Raw genomic sequence first — 23082 nt, 5'->3', positions numbered from 1 at the left:
GGCGGAAGCAGAGGAAGTGTGGGGACGGCGTGGGGCGGCCGACATGGCGGCGGCCAAGAGGAAGCGTGATGTCCCGGCTGCGCGGCCGAAGAAGCGAGCTAAGGGGGTCCCGAGCGCGCCCGAGCCGGGTGCCGAGACGGGCCCGGCTGGAGCGGAGTACAGCGTCCCGCCGCCGGTCTCCCAGGTACCTGCTAGCCCCGCCGGGCCGGGCCGGGCCGGGTGTCCCGCTCCGCTCCGCTCCCCGCCCGGGCCGGCCTTGAGCCATCGCAGCGCGGTGGTGCCGGTCAGCGCCGTTCCTGGGGCCCGGCTTCTGCTGCCTTTGCTGCTCCCAGGGCCGGGGTGCCGGGACTCGGGGTCTCTGGGGGGGGGAACCCCGCTGCTGAGGGGGGGATGGAGAGGCGTATTCGTCTTTTTTTTTTTTTTTTAATAATCCCAGCACCAGTAAAAGTAACGTGGGAGGGCACGTTGTTTCTATGAAAACACCCGAAGAGCGCTTTTCTGGTCCATGTAAATAAGATGTATGACCTTAATCGCAAAAGTGTTTTGGAAGAGTTGGATAATTCCGTTCCATACAAAGGATATACGGAAATTATACCTGTTTCATTGAGGAGTCATCCTGAGAAGGCTTCAATAATTCCCTTGAAGTTTGCTGAAAAGAAAAACAAAAGTAGCACGTTGAAGTCTGAGATGTTGTCGCGTGCTCATGTGTAGGAAAAGCCAAACTGTGCTCCCAGACTGTGGCTCGCCTCGTTTTGCAGGGAAGCAGGGGTGCCTTTTGCAAATAAGTAATGCCTACGGCTTGTTTAATGTTTACATGCTTTGTACTGGTGAAAGGCTTTATGTAGGAACGTACTGAACAGAATGGATGGCAGTTCTTCATGTAAAAACATATGCCCCCCTGTTCTGCAGGGAAGTCATCACTCCTGCTGAAAGAATGAATCTGTGCGCATGGGCAGATGATGCTAATCACAAATACTGCATTTTCCTGTAGTTACAGATCAAACTTCCGTTGTTGCTGTGTTGTAGTAGTTTTAAGGCTAGAAACTTCCTGCTTAACTTTTGTGTCTTTTTTCTAGGGTAAATGGAAAAACAAGGAGCGAGTGCTTATTTTCTCTTCTCGTGGAATTAATTTCAGAACAAGGCATCTAATGCAAGACTTAAGGACACTGATGCCTCACTCTAAAGCAGGTAGGGTTAGCCATCGTCCTTAACATATTTTCAGAATAGTTTTAAACCAAGAAATTCTAACCACCTGTTCCTTTTAAAAATGTGGTACCTAACTGTTTTGATGAAACTTTTATCTTAAACATCAAATCTCTTTTGAGCCAACAAATACCGCAACTGTTGTTGTGTCTTAATACTTTCTGGGAAATGATTCCTATGGCCTCAGTCACGTAAGTGCACAGATGCTTTTGTTGCTATGTTTATTTATTGCATAACATGGCTGAAACATCTTGGTAGTTATTCTTAATCTTTCATTTATAACCAGTAAAATTTTTGCAAAAGGACTGACTGTTAAAAGAACTTCTTGTGTTAAATTGGTTTTCCAGCCTTCTAAATGTTGTTCTTGTCTTCCAGATACTAAAATGGACCGTAAAGACCAGTTATTTGTAATTAATGAGGTAATCCAGGATTTAACTAGCGCTTCTTTATTTTCTCTGGAAATGCAGTGTGCAAGACCAAAGGGCAGCCAAGTTCAAAGAATCTCATGCTAGTTACAGGAGTTGTATAACTTCATAGATGAAAATTACTGATATTTAAAAAGCGCTCCTGTTTAAACAGGAAGTTGGCTTTTGATTAATAAAATCAAAATTAAACCTTTAATTAAACATAGACTTTCGTCATGAAGAAATAAAACAGAATGTGCCTTTCTGTATAGGTGGAAGGTGTATTACAGTTTATACTTGAAGAAAGCAGGGAACAAATATGCAGCCAGGCCAAACAATATAGTAGGCAATTGGTGGTTCTGAATTAGAACCTAATGTCACATCTCCTGCTCTAATGTTTATGTCCTGGAGTGCTTATCAGATTGCTTTTAGCTTTAGTGAAGTTTTTACTCCTGGTAATAAAATACGTAAGATTTTTCAACAAAACAAGTGCTTCAACTTAAGCTTGGGGATCATTAGGTCTAATTTATTAAGATGAGACCTTTGCTTTTGAACTTTGTTTTGGAGGGGGAAGATATTAGAGATTAATGTGGAAAGTTTTTGGAAATTACTTCAGAGTTTTGTAAACAGCTAATTTGATGTGTCTTGTGTAGGTGTGTGAAATGAAAAACTGCAATAAGTGCATCTTTTTCGAAGCCAAAAAGAAACAGGATCTCTATATGTGGTAAGGAGATGTTACGTTGTCTTACATTTCTATATATAGCTGGGGATGTTTCCGTTCTATCTAAAGTTTCTTAGTGTAATAGTGGAGATGCATGAAGTATTGTTGCTTAGTTAAATCTGTGCTAATCTTGCACTTCTGCGTCTGATGCAAGTTTACAATGCATGACCAGCTTTTGTAGACTGTTTACAGAAGCATTTTACAAAATTGTTCAGAAAGCAAGTATTTATAAGTATGTTGAAGGAACACAATAATGCTATAAAGGCAACTGAAATTACTTCAATACAAAAATAACTGGTTGGAGTGTACTGTTGAAATCCAGCATACCTTCTCGCTGCTGTTAACATTTTTCTTTTCTTTCTTGCCTGCTACCTGTCCTCTGCAGGCTTTCGAATACACCACAGGGACCATCAGCTAAATTCCTAGTGCAGAACGGTAAGTTGGTTGACATTACTGTGTTTGGACTCTTGCTTTCTTGTCTGTACAGTTTTCTCTATGTACTAAAATGATCTTTTAAAAAAAAAAATTACTGTAGTTCACACGCTGGCTGAATTGAAGATGACAGGAAACTGCCTGAGGGGCTCACGGCCCCTTTTGTCTTTTGATCCAGTAAGTATAGGTTTTATTTCATTGAGTATGCTTTTGTTTTCTTTGTGTGACTATTGCATTTAGTTTTGTATGTAAAATTATATTTTTTTCTTTGTAGACATTTGACAAGGAGCCACACTATGCCCTTCTAAAAGAATTGTTTATTCAGGTCAGTCTGTAATTCTGCTCTCCAGTGTTTCTTCCTCATTGGAAATGTTTTTTGGCAACATATTTAAAAATCTCAAGTGTTTTTTTAAGTAGTAGTTTTACGCTTCCAAACTTGCAAAAAATCTTCAAAGTATTAGGGTCATGTGCTTAAAATCATTGGGACTCTTGTTCTTGAGTTTTGAAATGTAACCTGGGATCAGGATCTTAGTAAATTAAAATGAATTAAAAATGAGCTGTTTATGTTTGGCCTTTTAAATTACAGATATTTAGAAATACTGCCTTTTATTACAGATATTTAGTACACCACAGTATCACCCCAAAAGCCAGCCTTTTGTGGATCATGTTTTCACCTTTACCATTACGGATGAAAGGATCTGGTTTCGGAATTACCAGGTTAGTGGTCTCTTTTAGCTCATCAAGGGGAGCTCAGTGGAGTAATGTCATATCAAATCCATTAATTACAATAAAATGAGAAGAATCATTATTATCAGGATATGCCAACACCTAGTGCTTGCACAAGGTAATTCCAGTGTCCTAAAATTACTTACCTTCTCCCACATCTCTGGAAAGAGTTGGTTTAACTTCTGTGTACTTCAGCTTGCAGTTCTGTTGTGATTCTGTGATGGTTGTCCTGGTAATGGGAAGTACTAGCCAAAGCCTAAGCTTTGCTTGCTTTTTAACCTTACTTCCTGCTTTGACCCAAAGTGTGCTGCAGCTTACTTTCTAAAGGAGGAATTCACAAATACCTAGTAGTCCCAGAGTGCTTGCTTGAACCTAAAAGTACTGCTTTATATACAGAATTGTGTTTATACAAGTCTAGCTTATCGGCTTCAGTGGCATTGTATCTCAGATTTAAGTTCAGTTGTACAGCACTGTATGCAAGGGGCCTACAAGATCATATACTTTGATTAGATCCATGAGAAATGACTAAAGTATTCTTTTTATTGCAGATAATAGAAGAAGATGCATCTCTAGTAGAAATTGGGCCTCGCTTTGTCCTGAACCTCATAAAAATCTTCCAAGGTAGCTTTGGAGGACCAACTCTGTATGAAAATCCCCATTACCAGTCCCCAAATATGGTAAGCAGCTTTGTCTTTGTCTTCCCTTTCATTTAGCAACTAAATTGAAAACTGATTTTGCAGTCTGTCTGTGCAGGAGAATCATGTATGCCTTTCCCTGGGACCCTTTGTAGAAAAAAGTGCCCCAACTGATCACAATTTCAGAACTGAGTAACTTTGTAAAAATGGAACGAATGTAAAATTCATGTCACTGAAAACATGGCATTACACTGAGGATTTTGTCAATTAGGCAGAGAAATTACCACCTGTTTCTTTAATACCTGATTTCTTCCATCTTGCTTATTTGAAACCTGATGTAATTTGTATTCTAATTTTTGTAGCATCGACGGCTGATAAGATTGTCAGTGGCAGCTAAGTTTAGAGAGAAACAGCAAGTGAAGGAAGTACAAAAGATTAAGAAAAAAGGGAGCAAGGCGCTTATTGAAGAAGACCCCACTGAAGTGGTCTTTGAAACTCCAGCTGAAGAAAAACCAGTGGAAATACAGCTTGTGAAACCAGAGTCAAAACCAATTGTTAAAGATAAAAAGAAGCCACGCAAAATTCAGAGGAAGAAGCAAAAAAAGCTTTTCAGAACTGAAGCATCAGCATAAATGTTAAAAGTGATGAAACTAGCTATATTGACATAATATTGTAAATACTTGCTTTTTCAGAAAAAACTACCAGGACTTCAGTTTTAAGTAAACAAAGTATCAATTTCTTTATTAGGATTGAGTTTGCACTCTTTTGTTTTCTTCCTCTCTTTGGGAGGATTCTTGGTTTTGAAAAGCATGGGAACAGGGAAGGGGGAATAAGACACTCCAAATACCTCTGCTTTTGAGAATTGGCCTTTTGCACTTGAATACCTCTGGGAAGCAACTCACTGTAACATCTACAAGGAATAAAAATAAGTGGGTAGTCGTTGGTGCTCATCGTGAACTGGAATTCAAAAGTCAGCTTTCCTAGTCTGACAGCACTAGAAAATAGTTTTAAAAGTTTTAACTTGGTAGGAATTCTGTCTTGGGTTGTGGTGTTAATTTTTTTTCTCCTCATAATCCCTAGGGAATGAAAAGGGTTATAGCCTTTTAATTGCTTTTTTTTTTTTTTTATTAATAGTAAAAAAGCTGCTCCTTCTGCCTGTAGTAGCTCCTCAGGTTCTTAGGACCTGAAACATAGCTATAGGGGAGAAACAGGCGAACTTAGGATTCTAGCCCTTAATACTGAGTTCATGGCAAGTTCCCTAAAGGCAAGAGGTACATGCTACCTGGAACTGGTGTGAGAGACTGAAAGAGTTAATGTCCCAAACATTGGGACAGGGCAAGGGCAGGTGAGAAGCCCATCAGCACCTGTGGGCACAGGACATCAGCAGCTGGACAGGGAGGCTGTGCCGGAGGGTGCGCAGTTCCCTGTTCCGATGTGCTGAGCTGGGCAGCTCACTGTGCATGGCCAAAGATCGAACAAGGGTCATGTCTGCAGGGAAAGGGAAGTTACTCCCCAAATGACCCCCAAGCCCACTGACCCATTTCCCAAAGGTTCAGAAAGCACAAACCACTCTTGACACCTAATCAGCCTAATGAGTTTGAGTGCCTGCCTGAAGGAGGGGCAAGGAGATGATAAAAGGACACAAACTGAAGCTCCATGCGTGTCCCCCCCTCCAGAAGTGGATCCCTCAGCTGGACCAATGCTGGACACAGGACTGGTGGAATCTTTCTCTTTTCTTTTCCTCTCTCTGTCTCTTTTTCCTTTTCCGTAATCCCTACACCTCATCCCTTTAGACGTAAAACCACTGACCAAGCCTGGGACTAGGAGTGGATCCAGCCACCCCTGGGCCCTTCTCTGAGGAGGAGTCTAGAAAGCAAGGGGGTCTGCTCTGAACCTCGTGACCCAACAGGAAGGATCTCCTTCCCTGAACTGACGGATATGGTTACCACAGGTTACACAGATCACTGAGGTCACTCCATGCCAATTCCTGTTGAGAGAATCCCTGCCACCTGCTGTTAATGACTTCCAAGTTCCGTTTGTTTCTGCTGTGAATAAAACGTTCATCTGATCATTTGGTGTCATTTCACCTTAATATAGCTGGAGGGAATTCCAAACTCACCACATCCCCTCGCTGGTCTGTCCAGCCCAGGTAGTGACAATTGGGTATCAAAAGTGTACACCGATAATAGCCTGAAATGGAACAGCCCATGATTCAGTGTTACAGCGACAGTGCTTAAAAGCACAGAATTCTACGTGCTTGTACACTTACATGTGCAATAAATTTTTATTATTTTTTTTTTTTACAAAATTGCTGTCCTCCCGGTTCAATTATATGTGTTGTTGAGGTCTTGTTTTTCAAAGCAGAGTGAGTCCATGTAGGGTTTAGGGATTAATCCGTGCGGGGCCCGGACGACGGAACACCAATGTGATGATTAAAGTCACCAGTTTATTGAGCTTAGCTGATCATTTTTATACAATTCTCTAAGTTGTTGAGAGACTTTGATTGGCTACTACATGCAAGCACTTGGTGTCCACACGCACAAGCATAAGCGGTGATTGGTTACATCGGTACTGTCCACGCGCACAAACATAAGACATAATTGGTTGTGTTAATTAGAGCATACAAGACTTGTCTTAGTCCAATTGGTCAAGATAAGCCCCTGAATTGAGGTTGTTTGTGCCAAGTTCCCTTTATCGTGGAATGTGCACCTGTGTTTTCCTAATTGGGATCTTTCTTCTTCTATCTTCTTATTTATTCTGTTCAAGGCCTTCTAAAGGTGCCTGGAACAGTCTTGTGACCATGAGCTATTTTCAGGTCCAATAACTAACTTCCATATAACTGAACCCTACAAGCCCATATAGATTTTTCCATATAAAATTGGCAAATAAGCTTCCAATATTGCTTAAAAGTCTTTACAACGAAAAGCCTGCATTTTGCTCATGGATAATGTCTGTACTTTAAATGCAGCAGTGTTCATTGCACACAGATGAGCAGCAGAAAGTCCAGTCTGGTTCACTGTAGTTCTTGCCCGCTGTCTGACAGTTGACATTGCCTCAGAGCTGCAGCATGAGGTCAGCTTAAATTTGAGGCTGTATTTTCATGAAACTTTTAGGAAATTATTGTCTGCAAGTCTGCCCTTTTGCCAGATGCAGTTAAATGCGTCACTATGTTCTGAAGTTATTAGCTGGGGAAAGGAGTGTACAACTGTTCTCTCACAGAAAGTGAGAGATATCAGCCTCCAACCACACCAAACAATTTAAACCATAATTTGCTGTGAGTTTCTCTATAGTGCTCAGCAAAACTCTGATTCCAAGAAACTTTTTTTGACTGATCTTAGCAAATAGTTTAAGACCACTCTGGAACTCTTTCTTCATTACCTTTCTTAATCTGCTTTCGTCATGAAGAAATAAAACAGAATGTGCCTTTCTGTATAGGTGAAAGGTGTATTACAGTTTATACTTGAAGAAAGCAGGGAACAAATATGCAGCCAGGCCAAACAATATAGTAGGCAATTGGTGGTTCTGAATTAGAACCACCTGGTTCTAATGACCTGGTTCTTCCACCGATGCTATTCCTGTCTACCTGTCCACTCCCTGAGCTTCTCTGTGTTTCAAGGTCTTGCTCGTGCCCTGTTCCTATTTGGTTCCTCTGTTCGTTTCAGCTCTGGCATATTGGTGCTCAACAGCCACAGTGGCTTTGAGGTGCACCTGCTCCACCGTGGCCTTATCCACGGGCCACAATGCCGTCAGAGAGATACCTGCTCCAGCGTGGCCTTACCCACGGCCGCAGTCCCTCCAGGGGCGTACCTCCTCTGTCGCGGGCCCATCCATCACCACAAGTTTTGAGTTGCTCCGCATGACCCCATGCAGAGCCGCCGATGCTTCAGGGTGCACCTGCCGCAGCACGGACTTGTCCACAGCCACAGATGCTTCGAGGTGTACCTTCTCCGGCACGGACTTATCCTCGGGCCACAACCCCTCCAGAGGTATACCTGCTGCGGCACGACATAACCACGGCCACAGATGCTTTGAGATGTACCTGCTCTGGCGTGGACTCATCCACGGCCACAGACGCTTCAGGGTGTCCTGCCCCCACGCGGACTCATCCACAGGTCACAGTCCCTTCGACTGGAGTTCACACTGGAGTTCCAGCCTGCCCAGTACAGCAGCACAGGAACAGCTGGCCATCTGCCACCCTAGGTGCATCGCCACTGCTGTCACCAAAATGTTCCCAGGCACAGTAAAGACGACAAGCAGCACAGCAGCACAGCAAGCAGCGAAGGCAAAAAGCAGCCACTAACGAGCACTAGGCTCTAGTATACGGTAAGGCAAGCAAGCCCCATGGCAAGCACAGAGGCCTGCCGATTAATAGCTAAACAGCAGTAACAGCTATAAATTCCACCTGGCACATTCCAGTCAAATCTGTTGTTATCTCGAACACTTCGAGCCCCATGCTGGGCGCCAGAAAGGACTGCTGTGGTTTAAACCTGGCCGGCAACTAAGGACCACACAGCTGCTCGCTCACTGCCCCCACACTGGGATGGGGGAGAGGATCGGAAGAGTGAAAACAAGAAAACTCGTGGGGTGGGATAAAGATAGTTTAACGGGTAAAGCAAAAGCCGCGCACGCAAGCAAAACAAAACATGGAATTCGTCCACTGCTTCCCTTGGGCAGGCAGGTGTTCAGCCATCTCCAGGAAAGCAGGGCTCCATCACACTTAACGGTGACTTGGAAAGACAAACGCCATCCCTCTGATCGTCCCCCCAGCTTTTTATACTGAATATGTTGTCCTATGGTCTGGAATACCCCTCTGGTCAGTCGGGGTCAGCTGTCCCAGCTGTGTCCCCTCCCAATTTTTTGTGCCCCCCCAGCCTGCTCGCTGGTGTGGAGGGGTGAGGAGCAGAAAAGGCCTTGACTCTGTGTGAGCACTGCTCAGCCATAGCAAAAACATCCCCGTGCTATCAACACTGTTCTCAGCAAGAATCCAAAACAGCACCATACAGGGCACTATGAAGAAAATTAACTCTATCCCAGCCAAAACAAGCACACGCAGCTGCATTCCATGTCCTCGTGCCCTGTTGCTGGTCTCCAGAGAGAGGAGATCAGCACCTCCCCCTCCGCTGCCCACCACCCCCCAACCCGCGAGGAAGGCGCAGGCGGCCATCAGGGCACCCCTCAGCCTTCTCTTCTCCAAGCCGAGCAAGGCAAGTGACCTCGGCCGCTTGAGTCTTGCCCTCGAGGCCTTTCACCACCTTGGTTGCCCTCCTCTGGGCGCACTCGAACGGTCTGATGTCCTTCTTACACTGAGGTGCCCAAAACGGCACACAGGGCTCGAGGTGGGTCCGCAGCAGTGCGGTGTAGAGTGGGACGATCGCCTCCCTCGAACAGCCAGCCGTGCTGGGCTTGATGCACCCCGGGACATGGCGGGCCCTTGCGGGGGCCGGGGCGCACTTTTGAGTCAAATCAACTTGCCATCAACCCGAACCCCCGGGCCTCGCCGTCTAACCCAAAGCTCAGTTCAGGCAGTGCCAACCCACAGCACATCTCGCCAAGAGGAAAAGGTGGCTTGGGCCAGACCTGAGATCTCTGAGGAGCACAGGGGTCAATCTCCCCCCCCCCCCCCCCCCCCCAAAGTTACGACCGATAACCTGAGAGGCGGGAGCCGCCTCGGCTGCACCTCGCAGCTGCCGAGCTTTCACAGAAATTCCAGCTCGAGGCATTTGGGTTATTTGACATCGGGCGCCGGTAAGACCAAAACCCGGCGGTAGGGTCGGGGGCGGCGGCCTCCCCGTGCCTTCCCCTGCAGCTCCGCTCGGGCAGAGCCCGCAGGCCTGTGCCGGGACGGGGGGCGGGGGGAGGGGAGGCAGCGCTCCGCCATCCTCCGCCGCGGCCCTGGCCCTGCCCCCGCCCCGCCGCGGCCTGCAGCCGGCGGGCCCGCCCCGCCGAGGCGCCCGCCCAGCTCCTCCCGGCGGGAGGCGGTCTCGGCGGCGGCCCGGTCTCTGGATGGCTGTACCGCCGCCGACCCCGCCTCCGCCGGTCCCGCCTCCGCCCGCTACCTTCGTAGCGCCGGCCGGCCGGCCGGCACTTCTCCCCACGCGGGAGCCGTCGCCATGAGGTGTTACTACGAGGTGCTGGGGGTGAAACGCGACGCCGCCGAGGACGAGCTGAAGCGGGCGTACCGTCGGCTGGCGCTGCGCTGGCACCCAGGTAGGATCGCGACGCTCGGTCTCCGCGGGCCCGGCCCCGGCCCGGCCGCAGGCCGGAGGAGGGAGCCCGGCCTGCCTCCGCCTCGCTCGGTCCCTTCGTGTCCCGTCCCCTCTCCCCGCCCGCCCCGGGCTGCAAGGGGGAGAAGCCGCTTCTCCCCCGCGGGCGGTGCTCCGCCGGCGCCGCTCGGGCTGAGCCGCTCGGGGTCCGTCGCGGGTGGGTGGGTGCGGCTGCGGGGAGCGGGCAGCGGGGCCGGAGGCAGCGCCCGGGCAGCGCCGGGCGCTTGCTGCGCCTCGCTGGGGTCTCGGAGGGCGGCGGGAGGGGGCGCGTGTGTGTGGGTGTGTGTGTGCTGCCGTCACGCCTCGGGTGGTTCACCGTTCCACGAACTCGTCTTCCAGACAAAAACCCGGAGAACGCGGAGGAGGCGGCGGAGCAGTTCAAGTTAATCCAGGCAGCGTACGACGTTCTCAGTGACCCGCAGGAAAGAGCCTGGTGAGCGGTCTTCACCTGCTGGCGGCCTGGAACAGACTTTATGAGTGCTGCCTCAGCCGGGACTTAGAATTGGCTTCTGGCTGGGCCTCGCCGCCAGTCGGCACGGGCCTCTGCGGCGGGAGCGGCCGCTCCGCTCCGGGCTGTGAGGGGATTGGGAGCCGGGCGGCCGCCCCGGGGAGGCACAGCCGGGCGCCCGCGGCTGCCGCGCCGTGTCCCGGGGGCGGTGGTGGGTGGTGGTGGTGGTGGGGGAGGCTCGGGGGACACGCCGGTGTCGGCCTCTGTGCCTTCCTTCCGCCCCGGGGCGGGAGGCGGCGCGGCCGTTCGCGTGGGTATTCCCTGCGGCCGCGGCCCCCCCGGCTCCGCGGGGAAGGAAGGGGCAGCGGCGCACGGAGTGCCGGCGGGGGCTTGGGCGCGCTGCCGGTTGTGGCAGAGGGCGAGCCGTGGTGAGGGGCACAGTGCCCGTAAGGTAGCGCCTGTAACAGTCCGGATTCGAAATACACACCTCTCCCAAACTGCTACGGTAAATGTTCCGCGTAGCCTGTTTTTCAGATGGGCCGAGGCATCTACCGGGTTGTGCAGCCAAAACCACCTGCACCAAGTTTGTCCTCCGGGAGAGGGACGTAACGTTTTTCAGTTCTTAGGTGCTTCTGGTTGGTTTTTTTTTTTTTTTTTTTTTTTTTTTTTTTTTTTTATTTTGCGTGTGTAAACATCGAATGAGTGAAATAATGTCCTACCCATTTCCGAAAGCTTATTGAAGCGCCTTGCTGAAATGTGTTTGCTGGCTGCCCCTTAAGAAATTGCTGCTATAGATATTGCAGATAAAGTGATAGGGAGTAAACTGAAGGTCCAGTGGGAAGATTCACTGAGCCCATCTTTTTTTTTTTCCCCCTCTCTGAAGACTTTGCCTGTGAGACACAAATCCCAGACACTAGGCTAAGGTGATATATCACTGAGGTGATACATGTACTGCGGTAGCTTACCAGCACTGGGGACTGTTCTGTGTCTCTACATCACTGATACCGTGAATTTTTGCTAGGTATGATAGTCACAGGGAGGTTCTGCTGAAAGGAGGACTTGATGGAGAATGTAAAGATGATACGTTAGATCTGCTCCAGTACTTCACTGTTAGCTGTTACTCGGGACATGGAGATGATGAAAAGGTAATGAATGAACTCATCTTTAATGAATCCATTTAAATTTCATGAAAAGTGTTGGCATTCTTTTCGTGTTGAAAAGCTATGTGTGGAATTGTTGAGCATAGGTAGTAATAATGCTTACACAAATCTTTCTAAGACAAAACTTATGCTGGATGCTTAGGGAAGCTTCCGCTCCTACTTAATTATTGTCCAACAATTGGACAATAAATTTTTATTGTTATTATTATAATTGTTATTGTCCAGTCATGATTTCCAACTATACCATACAGGTACAGAGCCTGTGTATATTATTTATTTACGTTACATAGTGAAGCTTTCCAGTGCTTTGCAATACCATCTGTTTATTCAGAAATACCTTTAACAAGCCAGAACACTTCAAACTAAAAAAAAAACCCAAAAAAACCCAAACCAAAACCCCAAGCAATATAGCAACAGTCCTTCAGGAAACTGTGCTTCCTATAATTGAATTCCCTGTTGGATTTTAAGATACTCATCACAACTTAAAAAGCTCCAGGTGATTAGAAAAACCTCTGCCAGAGAAAATCCTCATTTGTCTTTGTGTTACTATACTAGGAGTGAGTTAGTAACATCTTAATTTAAAAAGAGATAGGGTACTCAGTAGTGAATTTTGTATTTGGAACATTCTCAAAACCTGATCCTGTGTAACCCAAAACTTATCAACATCTCCAGCATGCTGAAACTTTTTTTTTTTCTCTTGTTTAGATCTGAATACAGGTGCTTGATGTGTGAGAGATTACACGAAGGAGATTGAAATAAAAGGAGTGTGAGAGAGTGGGAACTTTGTTAAACAGAATGGTCCTGCTGTCGAGAGCAAGTGCTTACAAGGCCTTTACCCTGGTTTTGAGTTGCTCTTTGTCGTGGTTTAACCCCATCCAGCAACTAAGCACCACGCAGCCGCTCACTCACTCCCCCCCATCCAGTGGGGTGGGGGAGGAAATCGAGAGAAAAAAAAAAGTAAAACTCCTGGGTTGAGATAAGAACGGTTTAATAGAACAGAAAAGAAGAAACTAATAATGATAATGATAACACTAATAAAATGACAACAGTAGTAATAGAAGGATTGGATTGTACAAATGATGTGCAGGGCAATAGCTCACCACCCACCGACTGACACCCAGCTAGTCCCCGAGCAGCGATTCCCTGCCCCCACTTCCCAGTTCCTATACTAGATGGGACGTCCCATGGTATGGAATACACCGTTGGCCAGTTTGGGTCAGGTGCCCTGGTTGTGTCCTGTGCCAACTTCTTGTGCGCTGGCTGGGCATGAGAAGCTGAAAAAATACTTGACTTTAGTCTAAACAATACTGAGCAACAACTGAAAACATCAGTGTTATCAACATTCTTCACATGCTGAACTCAAAACATAGCACTGTACCAGCTACTAGGAAGACAGTTAATTCTATCCCAGCTGAAACCAGGACACTGTTGCAGAATTGTAATATTTCTCTAAAATACACTACTGTAGTTGAACATTTGTACATCTATTATTGAGCCATGCAAAATATGTCAGGTTGTTTTGCTTTGTTTTTATTTCAGGGATTCTTCACAGTCTTTCGACAAGTTTTTGAGAAGATTGCTAAAGAAGAGATGGAATATATGACCCAGGAAGATACTGCAGAATTCCCTATGTTTGGACATTCCCAAAGTGACTATGATACGGTAAGACCAAGTGTAAATCTGAACTGAAAGTAACCCAGTTAAGTCATTACTTTGTCCCACACCAAAATCAAAGGAAAGGCTCCTGCTGATCTCTGAGGTGAATGCAAAACCACATCTGCTGTCTTTTCTGCTACTGTAGAACATTACTATAAAGGAAGGGCTTGTGTTCCGATTCATAATATTTAAGTGAATTAAAATTGGTATTTCCTGTTGTACTATATTATTAGCCAGGCTTTTAGGGTAAGTTGTCAGACAAATGCTTCACAGTGCTAACCATCAATTATGCCAATGAAACTTAAGTGTAGTGCAAGGCCTATAAAACAAAAGAACAAATATTTTCTTTGCTACCTGATGAGAACAGTTTACCAGTGTTTTAATGCAACTCACACTACAGAAAGGGACATTGATAGATTTTTTTTTTTTTTTTTTTTTTTAAAATAACACGTAGTGTCCTGCCTCATTAAGGAAAACTGTTTGGCACTTACTGCCTAACACAGCCTTTAGAAAATGGGAGATGTGGTGGTTGACCTGCAACGTTATACTCTTGTCATCTACAATTATTCTAGATTTAATTTCCAAAACATTGCATGCTTTCCTTTGGGAAGCAAGAAAAGAAAATGTGTGGAGGACACTTGGATTCTTGTCATCTGGTTTGCCAACTATTTGTTGTATTCTATCAGACTTAGAATTTTTTTTTTAAGGTTACCAGTATTCCTGCGTTGAAATTAAATAGTAAAGTAATAGCAGTTTCCCCATTGAATAACTGCACAGTATCAGTGTACTCAAATGTTGCTCCCAGTCTGCTACTTCTCCCTGTCACTTTCTGTAAATTGTACTGTATGACTATTTATGATAAATTTAAATTGATACATACCTTAAAAATTAGTAACTTCAATGGTACAAAAGTTGGCTGGAGCTGGAAACAAAGTTACAAATCAAACTAAGAAGTGTCAGAATGGGTGTTTGAATATCAGGTAAAATTACGGGATGGCTTAACAAATGGAAATCATGGAAATCTTTCCCAGAGAGAGAATATGTAGTGTCTCTGAAACTGCTAAAATCTGTCTTTTAATGGAGTTATCTTGAAACATCATTTGGAAACTGCTTGGTCTCAGACCGTGGGATAGCCATGATTATAGACACAAAATAGCTTTTATGTTGTTAATTAATGGCAAAAATGGCTGGGATTCTAGCACCAGCATGCTTTGACATCTGCCCTGTTCACAATGCTCTGGAAGCAGAATGCTTGTTTTGTGTTTGTTGGGTTTTTTTAATTTTTTTTTTTTTTTTTTTTTTTTTTTTTTTTTTTTTTAGAGGGACTCATAGGGGTATTTTATGGGAAATAGCCTCGGTTAAATGGGAAAGTAATTATTCCTGTTATCTTATATGCAGACAAAGAGATTACACTGTCAGGATTCCAGCACTGCGGTGGGAGTGTTGTGGGAAGAGGGAAAAGAGTTTTAGAAGGGAGCTATGAAAACTCTACAGAGGCTTCAAAAATCTGTGATGTGAGTGGTCTGTGGCTCAGTCTACTGAGTTAATTCACAAGAAGCTTGAGAGGCAGCTTGATCAATGCCAGGCAGGCAGGGAATATATTTTTAAGTCTGTGGCTTCACAAGGCTTCAGGGGAAGGGAAGACTTGTGGATCAGTTAGGTGCAGAAACAAAAGTGATCAGCTCCAAGTATAAGTAGTAGGCAAAACAAAATCCACCTGGGAGTTCAGCAAGAGCTGCTGTACGGTCTTCTGGAGAATGTTAGAGATGTGCTTGGATTTCAGGTAGCTGCTGAGGAGGAAGAAAGTCTTAGCTCATACAGCTGATGAAGGGTTTCTCTAAACCTTTATGTGATTTATTTATACTCTGAGGGAAAACTGTGGCCTGTATAGAAGACACAAAACTGCTACAAAAGTCCTGAATTATTTGGTATGGTTTTTGTCCCCTCGCAAATAAATTATTTGTTTTTTTTTTTTTTTTTTTCTTACAGGTAGTCCACCCTTTCTATGCGTATTGGCAGAGTTTCTGTACTCGGAAAAACTTTGCTTGGAAAGAAGAATATGACACACGACAAGCTTCAAACCGCTGGGAGAAACGAGCTATGGAAAAAGAGAACAAGAAAACGAGAGAGAAAGCAAGGAAAGAGAGGAATGAAGTGGTCCGTCAGCTAGTAGCCTTTGTTCGTAAAAGGGATAAAAGACTACAGGCTCACAGAAAACTTGTAGAACAACAAAATGCAGAAAAAACTAAGAAAGCAGAGGAATTTCGGAGGCAGCAGAAGCTCAGACAAGCCAAGTATGTAAATGTGGAACAAATACTTTAAACTTGGAGAAACTATCTGTGAGGATACCATATAGAGTTAGATTCTAATAGTAGCTCCACTTGCTTTTTTAAACATCCTTGAAAGTTTTATGTATTAGTTTTGGTCTCAAGCCTGAGCTTTTTAAAACTTGAGTGTCTCTGCATTGTACTGACATGTAGCGATCGAAGATAACCAGGGAATAGTTATCTGTGTGCTGTAGGTAACTGGCTGTAGTAGCACAGAATCCAGTGTGCTTTTACTTAACTGGGGAGGTAAGATTTAATAGTTATCATTGTTCCTTTAAAGAAAAAAGAATTTGTGTTTTGGAACGAGGGAGAACAGGGCTAGGACAACATGTTCTTAGATCAGCTTCATCTGCCTTTAGTACGCACTAAAAAGAAAGTGGGAAAAAGTTTTGCTTTTCCTTTTAGCTCTTCAGAAAGGACCCTTTCATTGGACTAAATGCATTTTTTTGGATGCTTTTATTTTTCCCAAAATTAAGTAGAAGGAAGACACTCTCTCCCAAGTGTAAGCACAATTTATTCTTCTAATTAGAAGAGGTTTTTGCTTGCAAATGGGAGGAAGGAGCTTAAATTCTAGTAAGAGTGCGCTTGCAAAATAATTGTGTATTGATTAAAATAATATAATAATAATAATTAAAATATATATGGAATAGATTATGTACAATTTATTTTTATTTTTATATATATATATATTTGTATGTGTGTGTGTGTGTATATATATATATATATATGTTTTTTCCAAAAGGGAGAATGAAGCAGAATTATGCATTTACCACCAAATGGCTTGGTAATTCTGAGTCCCCTATCCAGCTAGAGCAAAATTCAGCTGTATTGTGGTGCACTGATTGATAGCCTGGGCCACACTTAGATTTGGAAAACTGAGCTGGTACCTTCCCATAGTGCAGAGTCAAGGAGTAATGTGCTTGTGGCTTTAGTCGTCCTGTACTCTTTGTGGGTTTGGATCTTGCAGCAGGTAAAAGCAGCTGTACTGCTTTGAGGACTGAGCTACTTTACTGCTGTCAGCTTGACATTGGCCGTGCTGCTTAGCATTTCCTGCCTGAAATTCAAGCAGGACTCACCTATGTTAACACCTCTTTACTTGCAGCGTAGATGTGCCCATTGACATCACAAATTAACTGCTCAGATTTCCAGGCCCTACAGACAATTGTTTGCTCCATCATAATATGTTCAGGACTTTTCTCCTAAAATACCAGAGAAGACCAAGTTATCCTTTAAATAATACTGCTTCTGTAATTCCTATTTCATGGATGCAGCATAGAAGTTACTGTATTATTCTACTTAAAGGCTTACTGAACAGTACAAGGAACAGAGCTGGATGACTCTGTCGGATATGGAGAAGGAGTTGCAAGAGATTGAGGCACGATATGAAAAGGAATTTGGAGATGGATCAGATGAACTACAACAGCAGGAGACAACAGGCATCAAAGGTATAGGGTGTGGGAGGGTGATCTATATTGAGTTGTTACAGCCCGAGTATTGGCTCACTGCACTTAAAGCCACGGATTCACAGTTCTGACGGTAGTGCAACTCCATGCCTCCAGCTGAGGTGTGCCAGCCAGGCTAGAGTCTGGCGCTCTTTGGGGTTTTCCATTGAGCATGAGAAGACATCAAGCTACAGCTGTTGATTTAGGCTAAGGTGTGATTTGGTGAGACGATCTTGATGACTGCATGTCAATAATACTAAGGAAGTTGAATGCCAATGTGACTATTTGCTGGGGCTTTAAGAGCAGCTTAATGAAAAATCACTCATCTGAATTTATCTCTCTGATCCCTGCTAATCTCTTCAGACAAACAGAATGATGTGACTGAAGAAGCTGAGTTTGGTGGTGATCTGTACTGCCCTGCTTGTGAGAAATTTTTGAAAACTGAGAAAGCGTAAGTGCTTGTGGTTGGGGATTTGGGTGTTGGGGGTGTTGGGTTTTAACTTTTTTAAAAATTAATTTTAAAGATGTTTTAACTCCACATAATGGTCGGTGTTGTCTTTGCAGTAGAGACATTGTCAGGGCAGAATTTTCCATACTTAGTAGTGATGGATAATGGGCCTGTTATTAATTTATTGTTTAAATATAACAATGTTTGCTCAGAGCTACCTGCAGTAATGATCTGCTGTTCTTCACAGCATGAAAAATCATGAAAAATCAAAGAAGCATCGAGAGATGGTAGCACTATTACGACAGAAACTGGAAGAAGAAGAAGGGAAGTTTCCTGTGTCTTTGGATGATGCAAATGAAATACTTACCAAAGAGAAGGAAGAAGGAGAAGACGTGCCCAAGCAGAAGTACTTTAAATTGGCTTTAATTTTATCGTGACTAATGATTTAGCAAGTCTTGGAGGCCATCAGAGGGAGCTTCTGGTGATTTATAGTTGTGTTGGAACTCACAGTATTATGCCATTTAAAATATTGCTTAGCATCAGAGTTCTAGTAAAATGCATATATTAGTGTGACTGGATTCAAATGTTGTAGGATAATAATCTCATATTTTCTCTGCTTCTTACAGTTACATGTTTTGTGGGAAAAATGATTGTTACTTTTCAAACAGGGGAACTTGCACAGGGCCAGTATTTATTCATTTAGTACTTTTTTGGTACTTTTTGTCAGTTGGATGCTGGCATGCTTAGAAAATGAGTGTGCTTAAAAATCAGAATTGATGAAGTAAATTGCACGACTTCATTTTTTGAATGGCCAAAACATAATACCAGCTCTCACTAGTATCTTCAAGTTCAGTCTGAGCAGAATAAATGTTTTACTAAATGCAATGAGTAGTTTAGGAGAACTGTTGTTTTCATTTCAGGCATGAGTAGTTTTCTGTTTGTGGCTACTGTCTCCCTATTATGTTAAGAGGATAAGCAAGAATATAACTTGATACCTTTGTAGAAATTGTACTCATTCGTTTTTTCCTCAAAAAGAGGTAATTTTAAATTCTTATCTTTACAGACTCTCGAAGAAGCAGAGGAAGAAACAGAAAACAAGGATGATGGCATGTAGTCATACCATGGTATTCTGGGAACTTTACAGTCCAGTTTTGTTATCTCCTAACTTAACTTTATTTTTGTCCTGAAAAATAAGAGAGACTTTGAAATTCTACAGAACTTGAAGACTGTTTTCAGATAGTTTTAGTTCTTTGACTGCAGAATAATTTTTATTACACTTATTTTGATCATGTTTTATGATAATAATCTCATAGACCTCACTTTGTTCTGTTTGTGCAGATCCTAATAAATGTGATGCTGGTTCTAAAGAGGCTACAGTCTGAAGTGTCAGGAAGACAGATGGAAACAGCCAGATAGGCAGAGTGCAAGGAATTGATCAGAAAGACCACCAATGGCGTTAACATTAGCAGCTCAATTGTTCGGTCGTTTTCTGCTTTGGTTGCTAGAGTTGGTACAATGTATTGTTTGTTAATCTCTAATTTAGGGAAAGAAACCCCCTAACACATTACTGGCATCCTAATGACACTGTAGTTGTTGGAAACACATCCATTCCACCTTTCACTTGAATTGTAAACATGAGTAACACCAACCTGTTGTACTCTAGGATTTGAGTCTGTCCATGATACGACAGATCTGTGCTTACAGCAGCAGGTAAAATTCAAGAACTGCAAGCTGTTTCAGGCTTGAGTGGCAGCAGTGCCACAGTGAGCAAACTTTTCCGCCTGCCTTCCTCAACCTTGATCCTTTTCAAGTCTTACTTCTTCTCTACTTATTACCTCAATCCTAGCCTTCTCCCAGTGAGCTTTTGGTACCAGGTCCTGCCTCTTCCACCCTTTCCCAAGATGGTCTTCTGTCTTCTCCCAACCTAACCCCTCTTGTCTCCTATCGTATGTTCACCTTCTCTGCCCTCTCCCACATCATCGTTATCTCTCATCCTCAAGAAACTTCCCTGAGACTTGCAAGCAACTGAATTTTTCTTGCTTCACTTTGGCTCGTATTCCATAGTCCAAGTCAGTATTCTTGTTTCCATGCAGGCCATCAGGCTCCTGTTCAACTCTTGCCTTCTCAGTTTGAAATCAGGTCTTGTTCTCACTGTACAGATTGCATATAGGCACTGCGTCTCTCTTCCATCAGCTTGTTCACGAGGTCTTCTGCAGCCCAGACAGTAGGTGCCACTCTTGCATAGCATGAGCTGGAATCTTCCACATTCGGATTTTTCTGGGAACATAACCTCCATCCTCTACCAAGCTTTACAAAGTGCAGGGAATTGCTATGGTTTTTGTTTTCTTCTCCTGAAAGTAGATAGATTAGCCAAGTTTTTTCAGGTAGCTGAGACTCTGCAAAAGATACTAGAGGTGATAGAGTTGCATTATTGCAGTGTTAGGTCAAATTTGTTACCCTGCTTTTGGGAGCTGAGCTGTATTGCTTCAGGCATGTTCAGGGGTTGATGTTTTGACTGAGTGCATGTGTTGAGTCTACTCTTGTTTTCTGGTATGTGGAAAAGGCTGCCAGTGTTTCTGTTAGGGAGGGAAAATACAGTGTGTTTATCTAGCTTCAGTCAGCTCAGTTACTTTGACTTGTCTCCTAATGCAGGTGTCTGGCACAGAAAACTTTAGTCTAAATAACATTTTGCAAAGTTACAAGGAAAGCCACTGTTTTATAATGTGAAATGGTAGCCAGAAGACAATGAGCCCTGCATATAATTAAAAGCTACCTTCATTCTCCTCTTCTGTAGTTTTAGGGGCTGTTTTATTGGTGTTTCTTCCCTTTATCACAGGTGGCCTCTTCTTTCAAAACAGGAGAACTAAGGTTTTACCTGTTACAATTTCATGGAAAACAAACAGTAAAATTAAGGTGGTCCATGGATTTCTGTTCTCCCCACCCACCTGTGTTTGAGATAAATAAGTATACTATAAACATAATCACTTAAACTAGTTAACTTGCATGTCTTCTGTTTGGACAGACTGACAAGGACTCTTCTGGTAAAAGTGCTGATGAAGGAACAGTGGCACAAGAGGAGGTGCCCGGAGTGGACAAGAAGAGTGGCTCAGCAGAGCAGGTGGTAAATGATGGCCAAAGATGTGCTGTGTCAGGGGACACAAGCACGACAGAGGATGTCAGCCAAGTGAAGGAAGCAGAAAGTGAAGTGACAAGGTGTGCTGACTTGCAATATTGCACTGTGTCATTCTGTGTCATGTTTGATACTGTCAGACAAGTCTAGATTTACTCGCCAGTGTGAACTGGCGGCTACTCCACTAAATCGGAGTTGAGTGAATAGGATACTAAGCAAGGACTGTTAGGATCTACTTTCGAAATGCTGTTTGCCTGCAGATCCCCGCCATATCACTTACCAGTAGCTGATTCACCATCTAGCTGAATCTTGATCTCAACAATTGATCATATAAATTAAATTGCTTTATTTTTTTGCTGGAAGCTCTTGCATTGTATTGTTTGAAGGAAGAACAGGGGAAAGCAGTGGAGACATCGATGACTGAAAACCATCAGACACTCTTAGATGTTGAATGTTAAATGCACTGATCTTGGTTTCTCTTTGTTTATCAGCAGTACTAAGCCTAAAGGGAAAAAAGCCAAGGATGCAAAAAAGTCTGCTTCAGAGCACCCAACAATGGTATGTCAAATTACTTACACTATTTAAAAGCTGGTAGTCATAATACTACAACAAGGTTGGTCGTTTGGTCACTTCCAGTCCACAAATTCTGTTTCAGTTTTTTTCTTATTTTCTAATAATAAAGGTATTTCTATCCCTATGATTTTATTAGAAGCTGGGAGACTGGAACAGCAGCTTTTGTAAATTTCAGTTTAAGAGAGTTGCTAAAGCTCTGTATCCAAGGCAGTTCAAACCAAACAAATGAAACAACTGAAGACAGAGCTGTTGTCATCAGGCAGGTGACAGGCAGTATCATTTGCATCTTTCCCAATATTGATGCTTCCCAGAAAGAGCAAAATCTCGTAGTAACTACAGCTAAGACATAATAAATTCACTAAAGCTCAGAGCCTAAAGTGTTATGTGTATAGTCAGGTGAAATCAAAAGTATTCTTTATCTTGAATTAGATTTGCAAGGCTTCTGTTCTTCTCCTTGGTTTTACTTAGTACTCTTTGAAATTTCAAGAAGTTATACTTGTGATTTATTTTTTTATATATATATATTTGTTCCTCAGTAATGGAGTATCTGTGATAGAAACAAACAGCTTATTCACATTTCACTAAGAGAAACTGCATACAACAAATTGGTGTATTACATTTATTGCATATTACATATGATTGTGAAGCATTTTGGTTTTTTTCCTCATTGCAGAATGAAGTTCCCATCCAGTGTACAACCTGCAAATGTACATTTCCATCCCGAAATAAACTGTTTGAACACCTCAAAACCATGGGACATGCAAAAGCAACCCAAGCACCACCTGTAACTGGAGCTGTAAACACCAGAAACAAAAAAGAGAAACGTAAGCACTAATAGAGCTTTGTTAGAGTAACAGTCTTTAGAATAGCACATGAAAACTCTCCCAAAACTGGAAGGTGCACATTGCCTGTGTTCAGAGGTAAAACAGAGAAGGGCAGTCCTAATTTTGGAAAAAAAAAGGAAGATGCAGCAAAAGGAGTATTATCTTCTGAAGGAATGTGTGCTTTCTTTTGGTTTTATCAGCTTTTAATAACTGGATTTGACCTACTAGCCATAGTTTGCATCTCTACTATATCACTAATGAGTGTGCTTTGCAATCTTAAAAGCAGCAGGAGGAGAAGAAAAGCATATTTTGAAAGGAAGATGACTAGATTAGAGCCCCATGATAAATAATTACTGTCATTAGAAACTTTCAACTTTATGCAAACTTTTCTTTTTCATGCCCTAATTACAGTGTCCTTTTAATAGGGATAGACAGTTTTACCTCTATTTGAAACCTCCAGTTATGTTCTGCTCAGAGTGGTTCTCACCCAGAGATTTATTATGCTTATGTAAGTGAAATCTCACAGACTGAAGTCTGCAGTGTTACTTTTTGATTTTAAATTCTTTTATTTAAATAAATAAATACTTCTATCATTTGTGTGTTTTACAAATGCTTGTATGTATTTGGTATAAATAGCAAGGTTTTGGTAGGGGGGTTGCGGGCAGCAGCAGTGGTGACTGCTGTGGAAGG

The 23082-nt window shown here is 43.5% G+C and overlaps 2 protein-coding genes across 4 annotated transcripts; both read left to right on the top strand.

Moving 5' to 3' along the window:
- The first annotated feature begins 18 nt into the window (after nucleotides 1-18).
- Nucleotides 19-4870, top strand: BRIX1 (biogenesis of ribosomes BRX1). The gene is made up of 10 exons (XM_049796451.1): nucleotides 19-184; nucleotides 1077-1188; nucleotides 1579-1622; nucleotides 2261-2331; nucleotides 2714-2763; nucleotides 2864-2937; nucleotides 3035-3085; nucleotides 3376-3477; nucleotides 4035-4163; nucleotides 4484-4870. Exons 1-10 carry the CDS (start codon nucleotides 44-46, stop codon nucleotides 4751-4753), a joined length of 1044 nt encoding a protein of 347 aa, XP_049652408.1. The 5' UTR covers nucleotides 19-43; the 3' UTR covers nucleotides 4754-4870.
- Nucleotides 4871-10158: 5288 nt separating this feature from the next.
- DNAJC21 (DnaJ heat shock protein family (Hsp40) member C21) lies at nucleotides 10159-22985 on the top strand. Of its 3 annotated transcripts, none has more exons than XM_049796448.1 (12): nucleotides 10159-10328; nucleotides 10724-10817; nucleotides 11854-11977; nucleotides 13532-13654; nucleotides 15638-15942; nucleotides 17278-17420; nucleotides 17781-17868; nucleotides 18113-18271; nucleotides 18929-18971; nucleotides 20888-21078; nucleotides 21487-21553; nucleotides 22242-22985. In XM_049796448.1, the coding sequence occupies exons 1-12, from the start codon at nucleotides 10232-10234 to the stop codon at nucleotides 22401-22403; spliced, it is 1596 nt and encodes a 531-aa protein (XP_049652405.1). In that variant the 5' UTR covers nucleotides 10159-10231; the 3' UTR covers nucleotides 22404-22985. The 3 variants fall into 3 exon arrangements, with proteins under 3 accessions (XP_049652405.1, XP_049652404.1, XP_049652403.1); XM_049796447.1 differs by having other exon boundaries at nucleotides 18929-18989; nucleotides 21490-21553; XM_049796446.1 differs by having other exon boundaries at nucleotides 18929-18989.
- The last annotated feature ends 97 nt before the right edge of the window (nucleotides 22986-23082 follow it).

This window comes from Accipiter gentilis, chromosome Z (genome assembly GCF_929443795.1).
Source record: "Accipiter gentilis chromosome Z, bAccGen1.1, whole genome shotgun sequence".
NCBI classification, from domain to species: domain Eukaryota; kingdom Metazoa; phylum Chordata; class Aves; order Accipitriformes; family Accipitridae; genus Astur; species Astur gentilis.
The sequence above is the reverse complement of the archived record's forward strand: the minus strand, read 5'-3'. Positions and strand labels throughout refer to the sequence as shown.

What these genes read in the sequence shown, in the direction of transcription:
- BRIX1 (XM_049796451.1), top strand. Translation starts at nt 44, where the DNA reads ATGGCGGCGGCCAAGAGGAAGCGTGATGTCCCGGCTGCGCGGCCGAAG. An exon ending in GATGCCTCACTCTAAAGCAG is followed by an intron (nt 1,189 to 1,578) that starts GTAGGGTTAGCC and finishes CTTGTCTTCCAG; the next exon opens with ATACTAAAATGGACCGTAAA. An exon ending in TAAATTCCTAGTGCAGAACG is followed by an intron (nt 2,764 to 2,863) that starts GTAAGTTGGTTG and finishes AAATTACTGTAG; the next exon opens with TTCACACGCTGGCTGAATTG.
- DNAJC21 (XM_049796446.1), top strand. Translation starts at nt 10,232, where the DNA reads ATGAGGTGTTACTACGAGGTGCTGGGGGTGAAACGCGACGCCGCCGAG. An exon ending in CCCAAAGTGACTATGATACG is followed by an intron (nt 13,655 to 15,637) that starts GTAAGACCAAGT and finishes TTTTTCTTACAG; the next exon opens with GTAGTCCACCCTTTCTATGC. An exon ending in TGGCATGTAGTCATACCATG is followed by an intron (nt 18,990 to 20,887) that starts GTATTCTGGGAA and finishes CTGTTTGGACAG; the next exon opens with ACTGACAAGGACTCTTCTGG.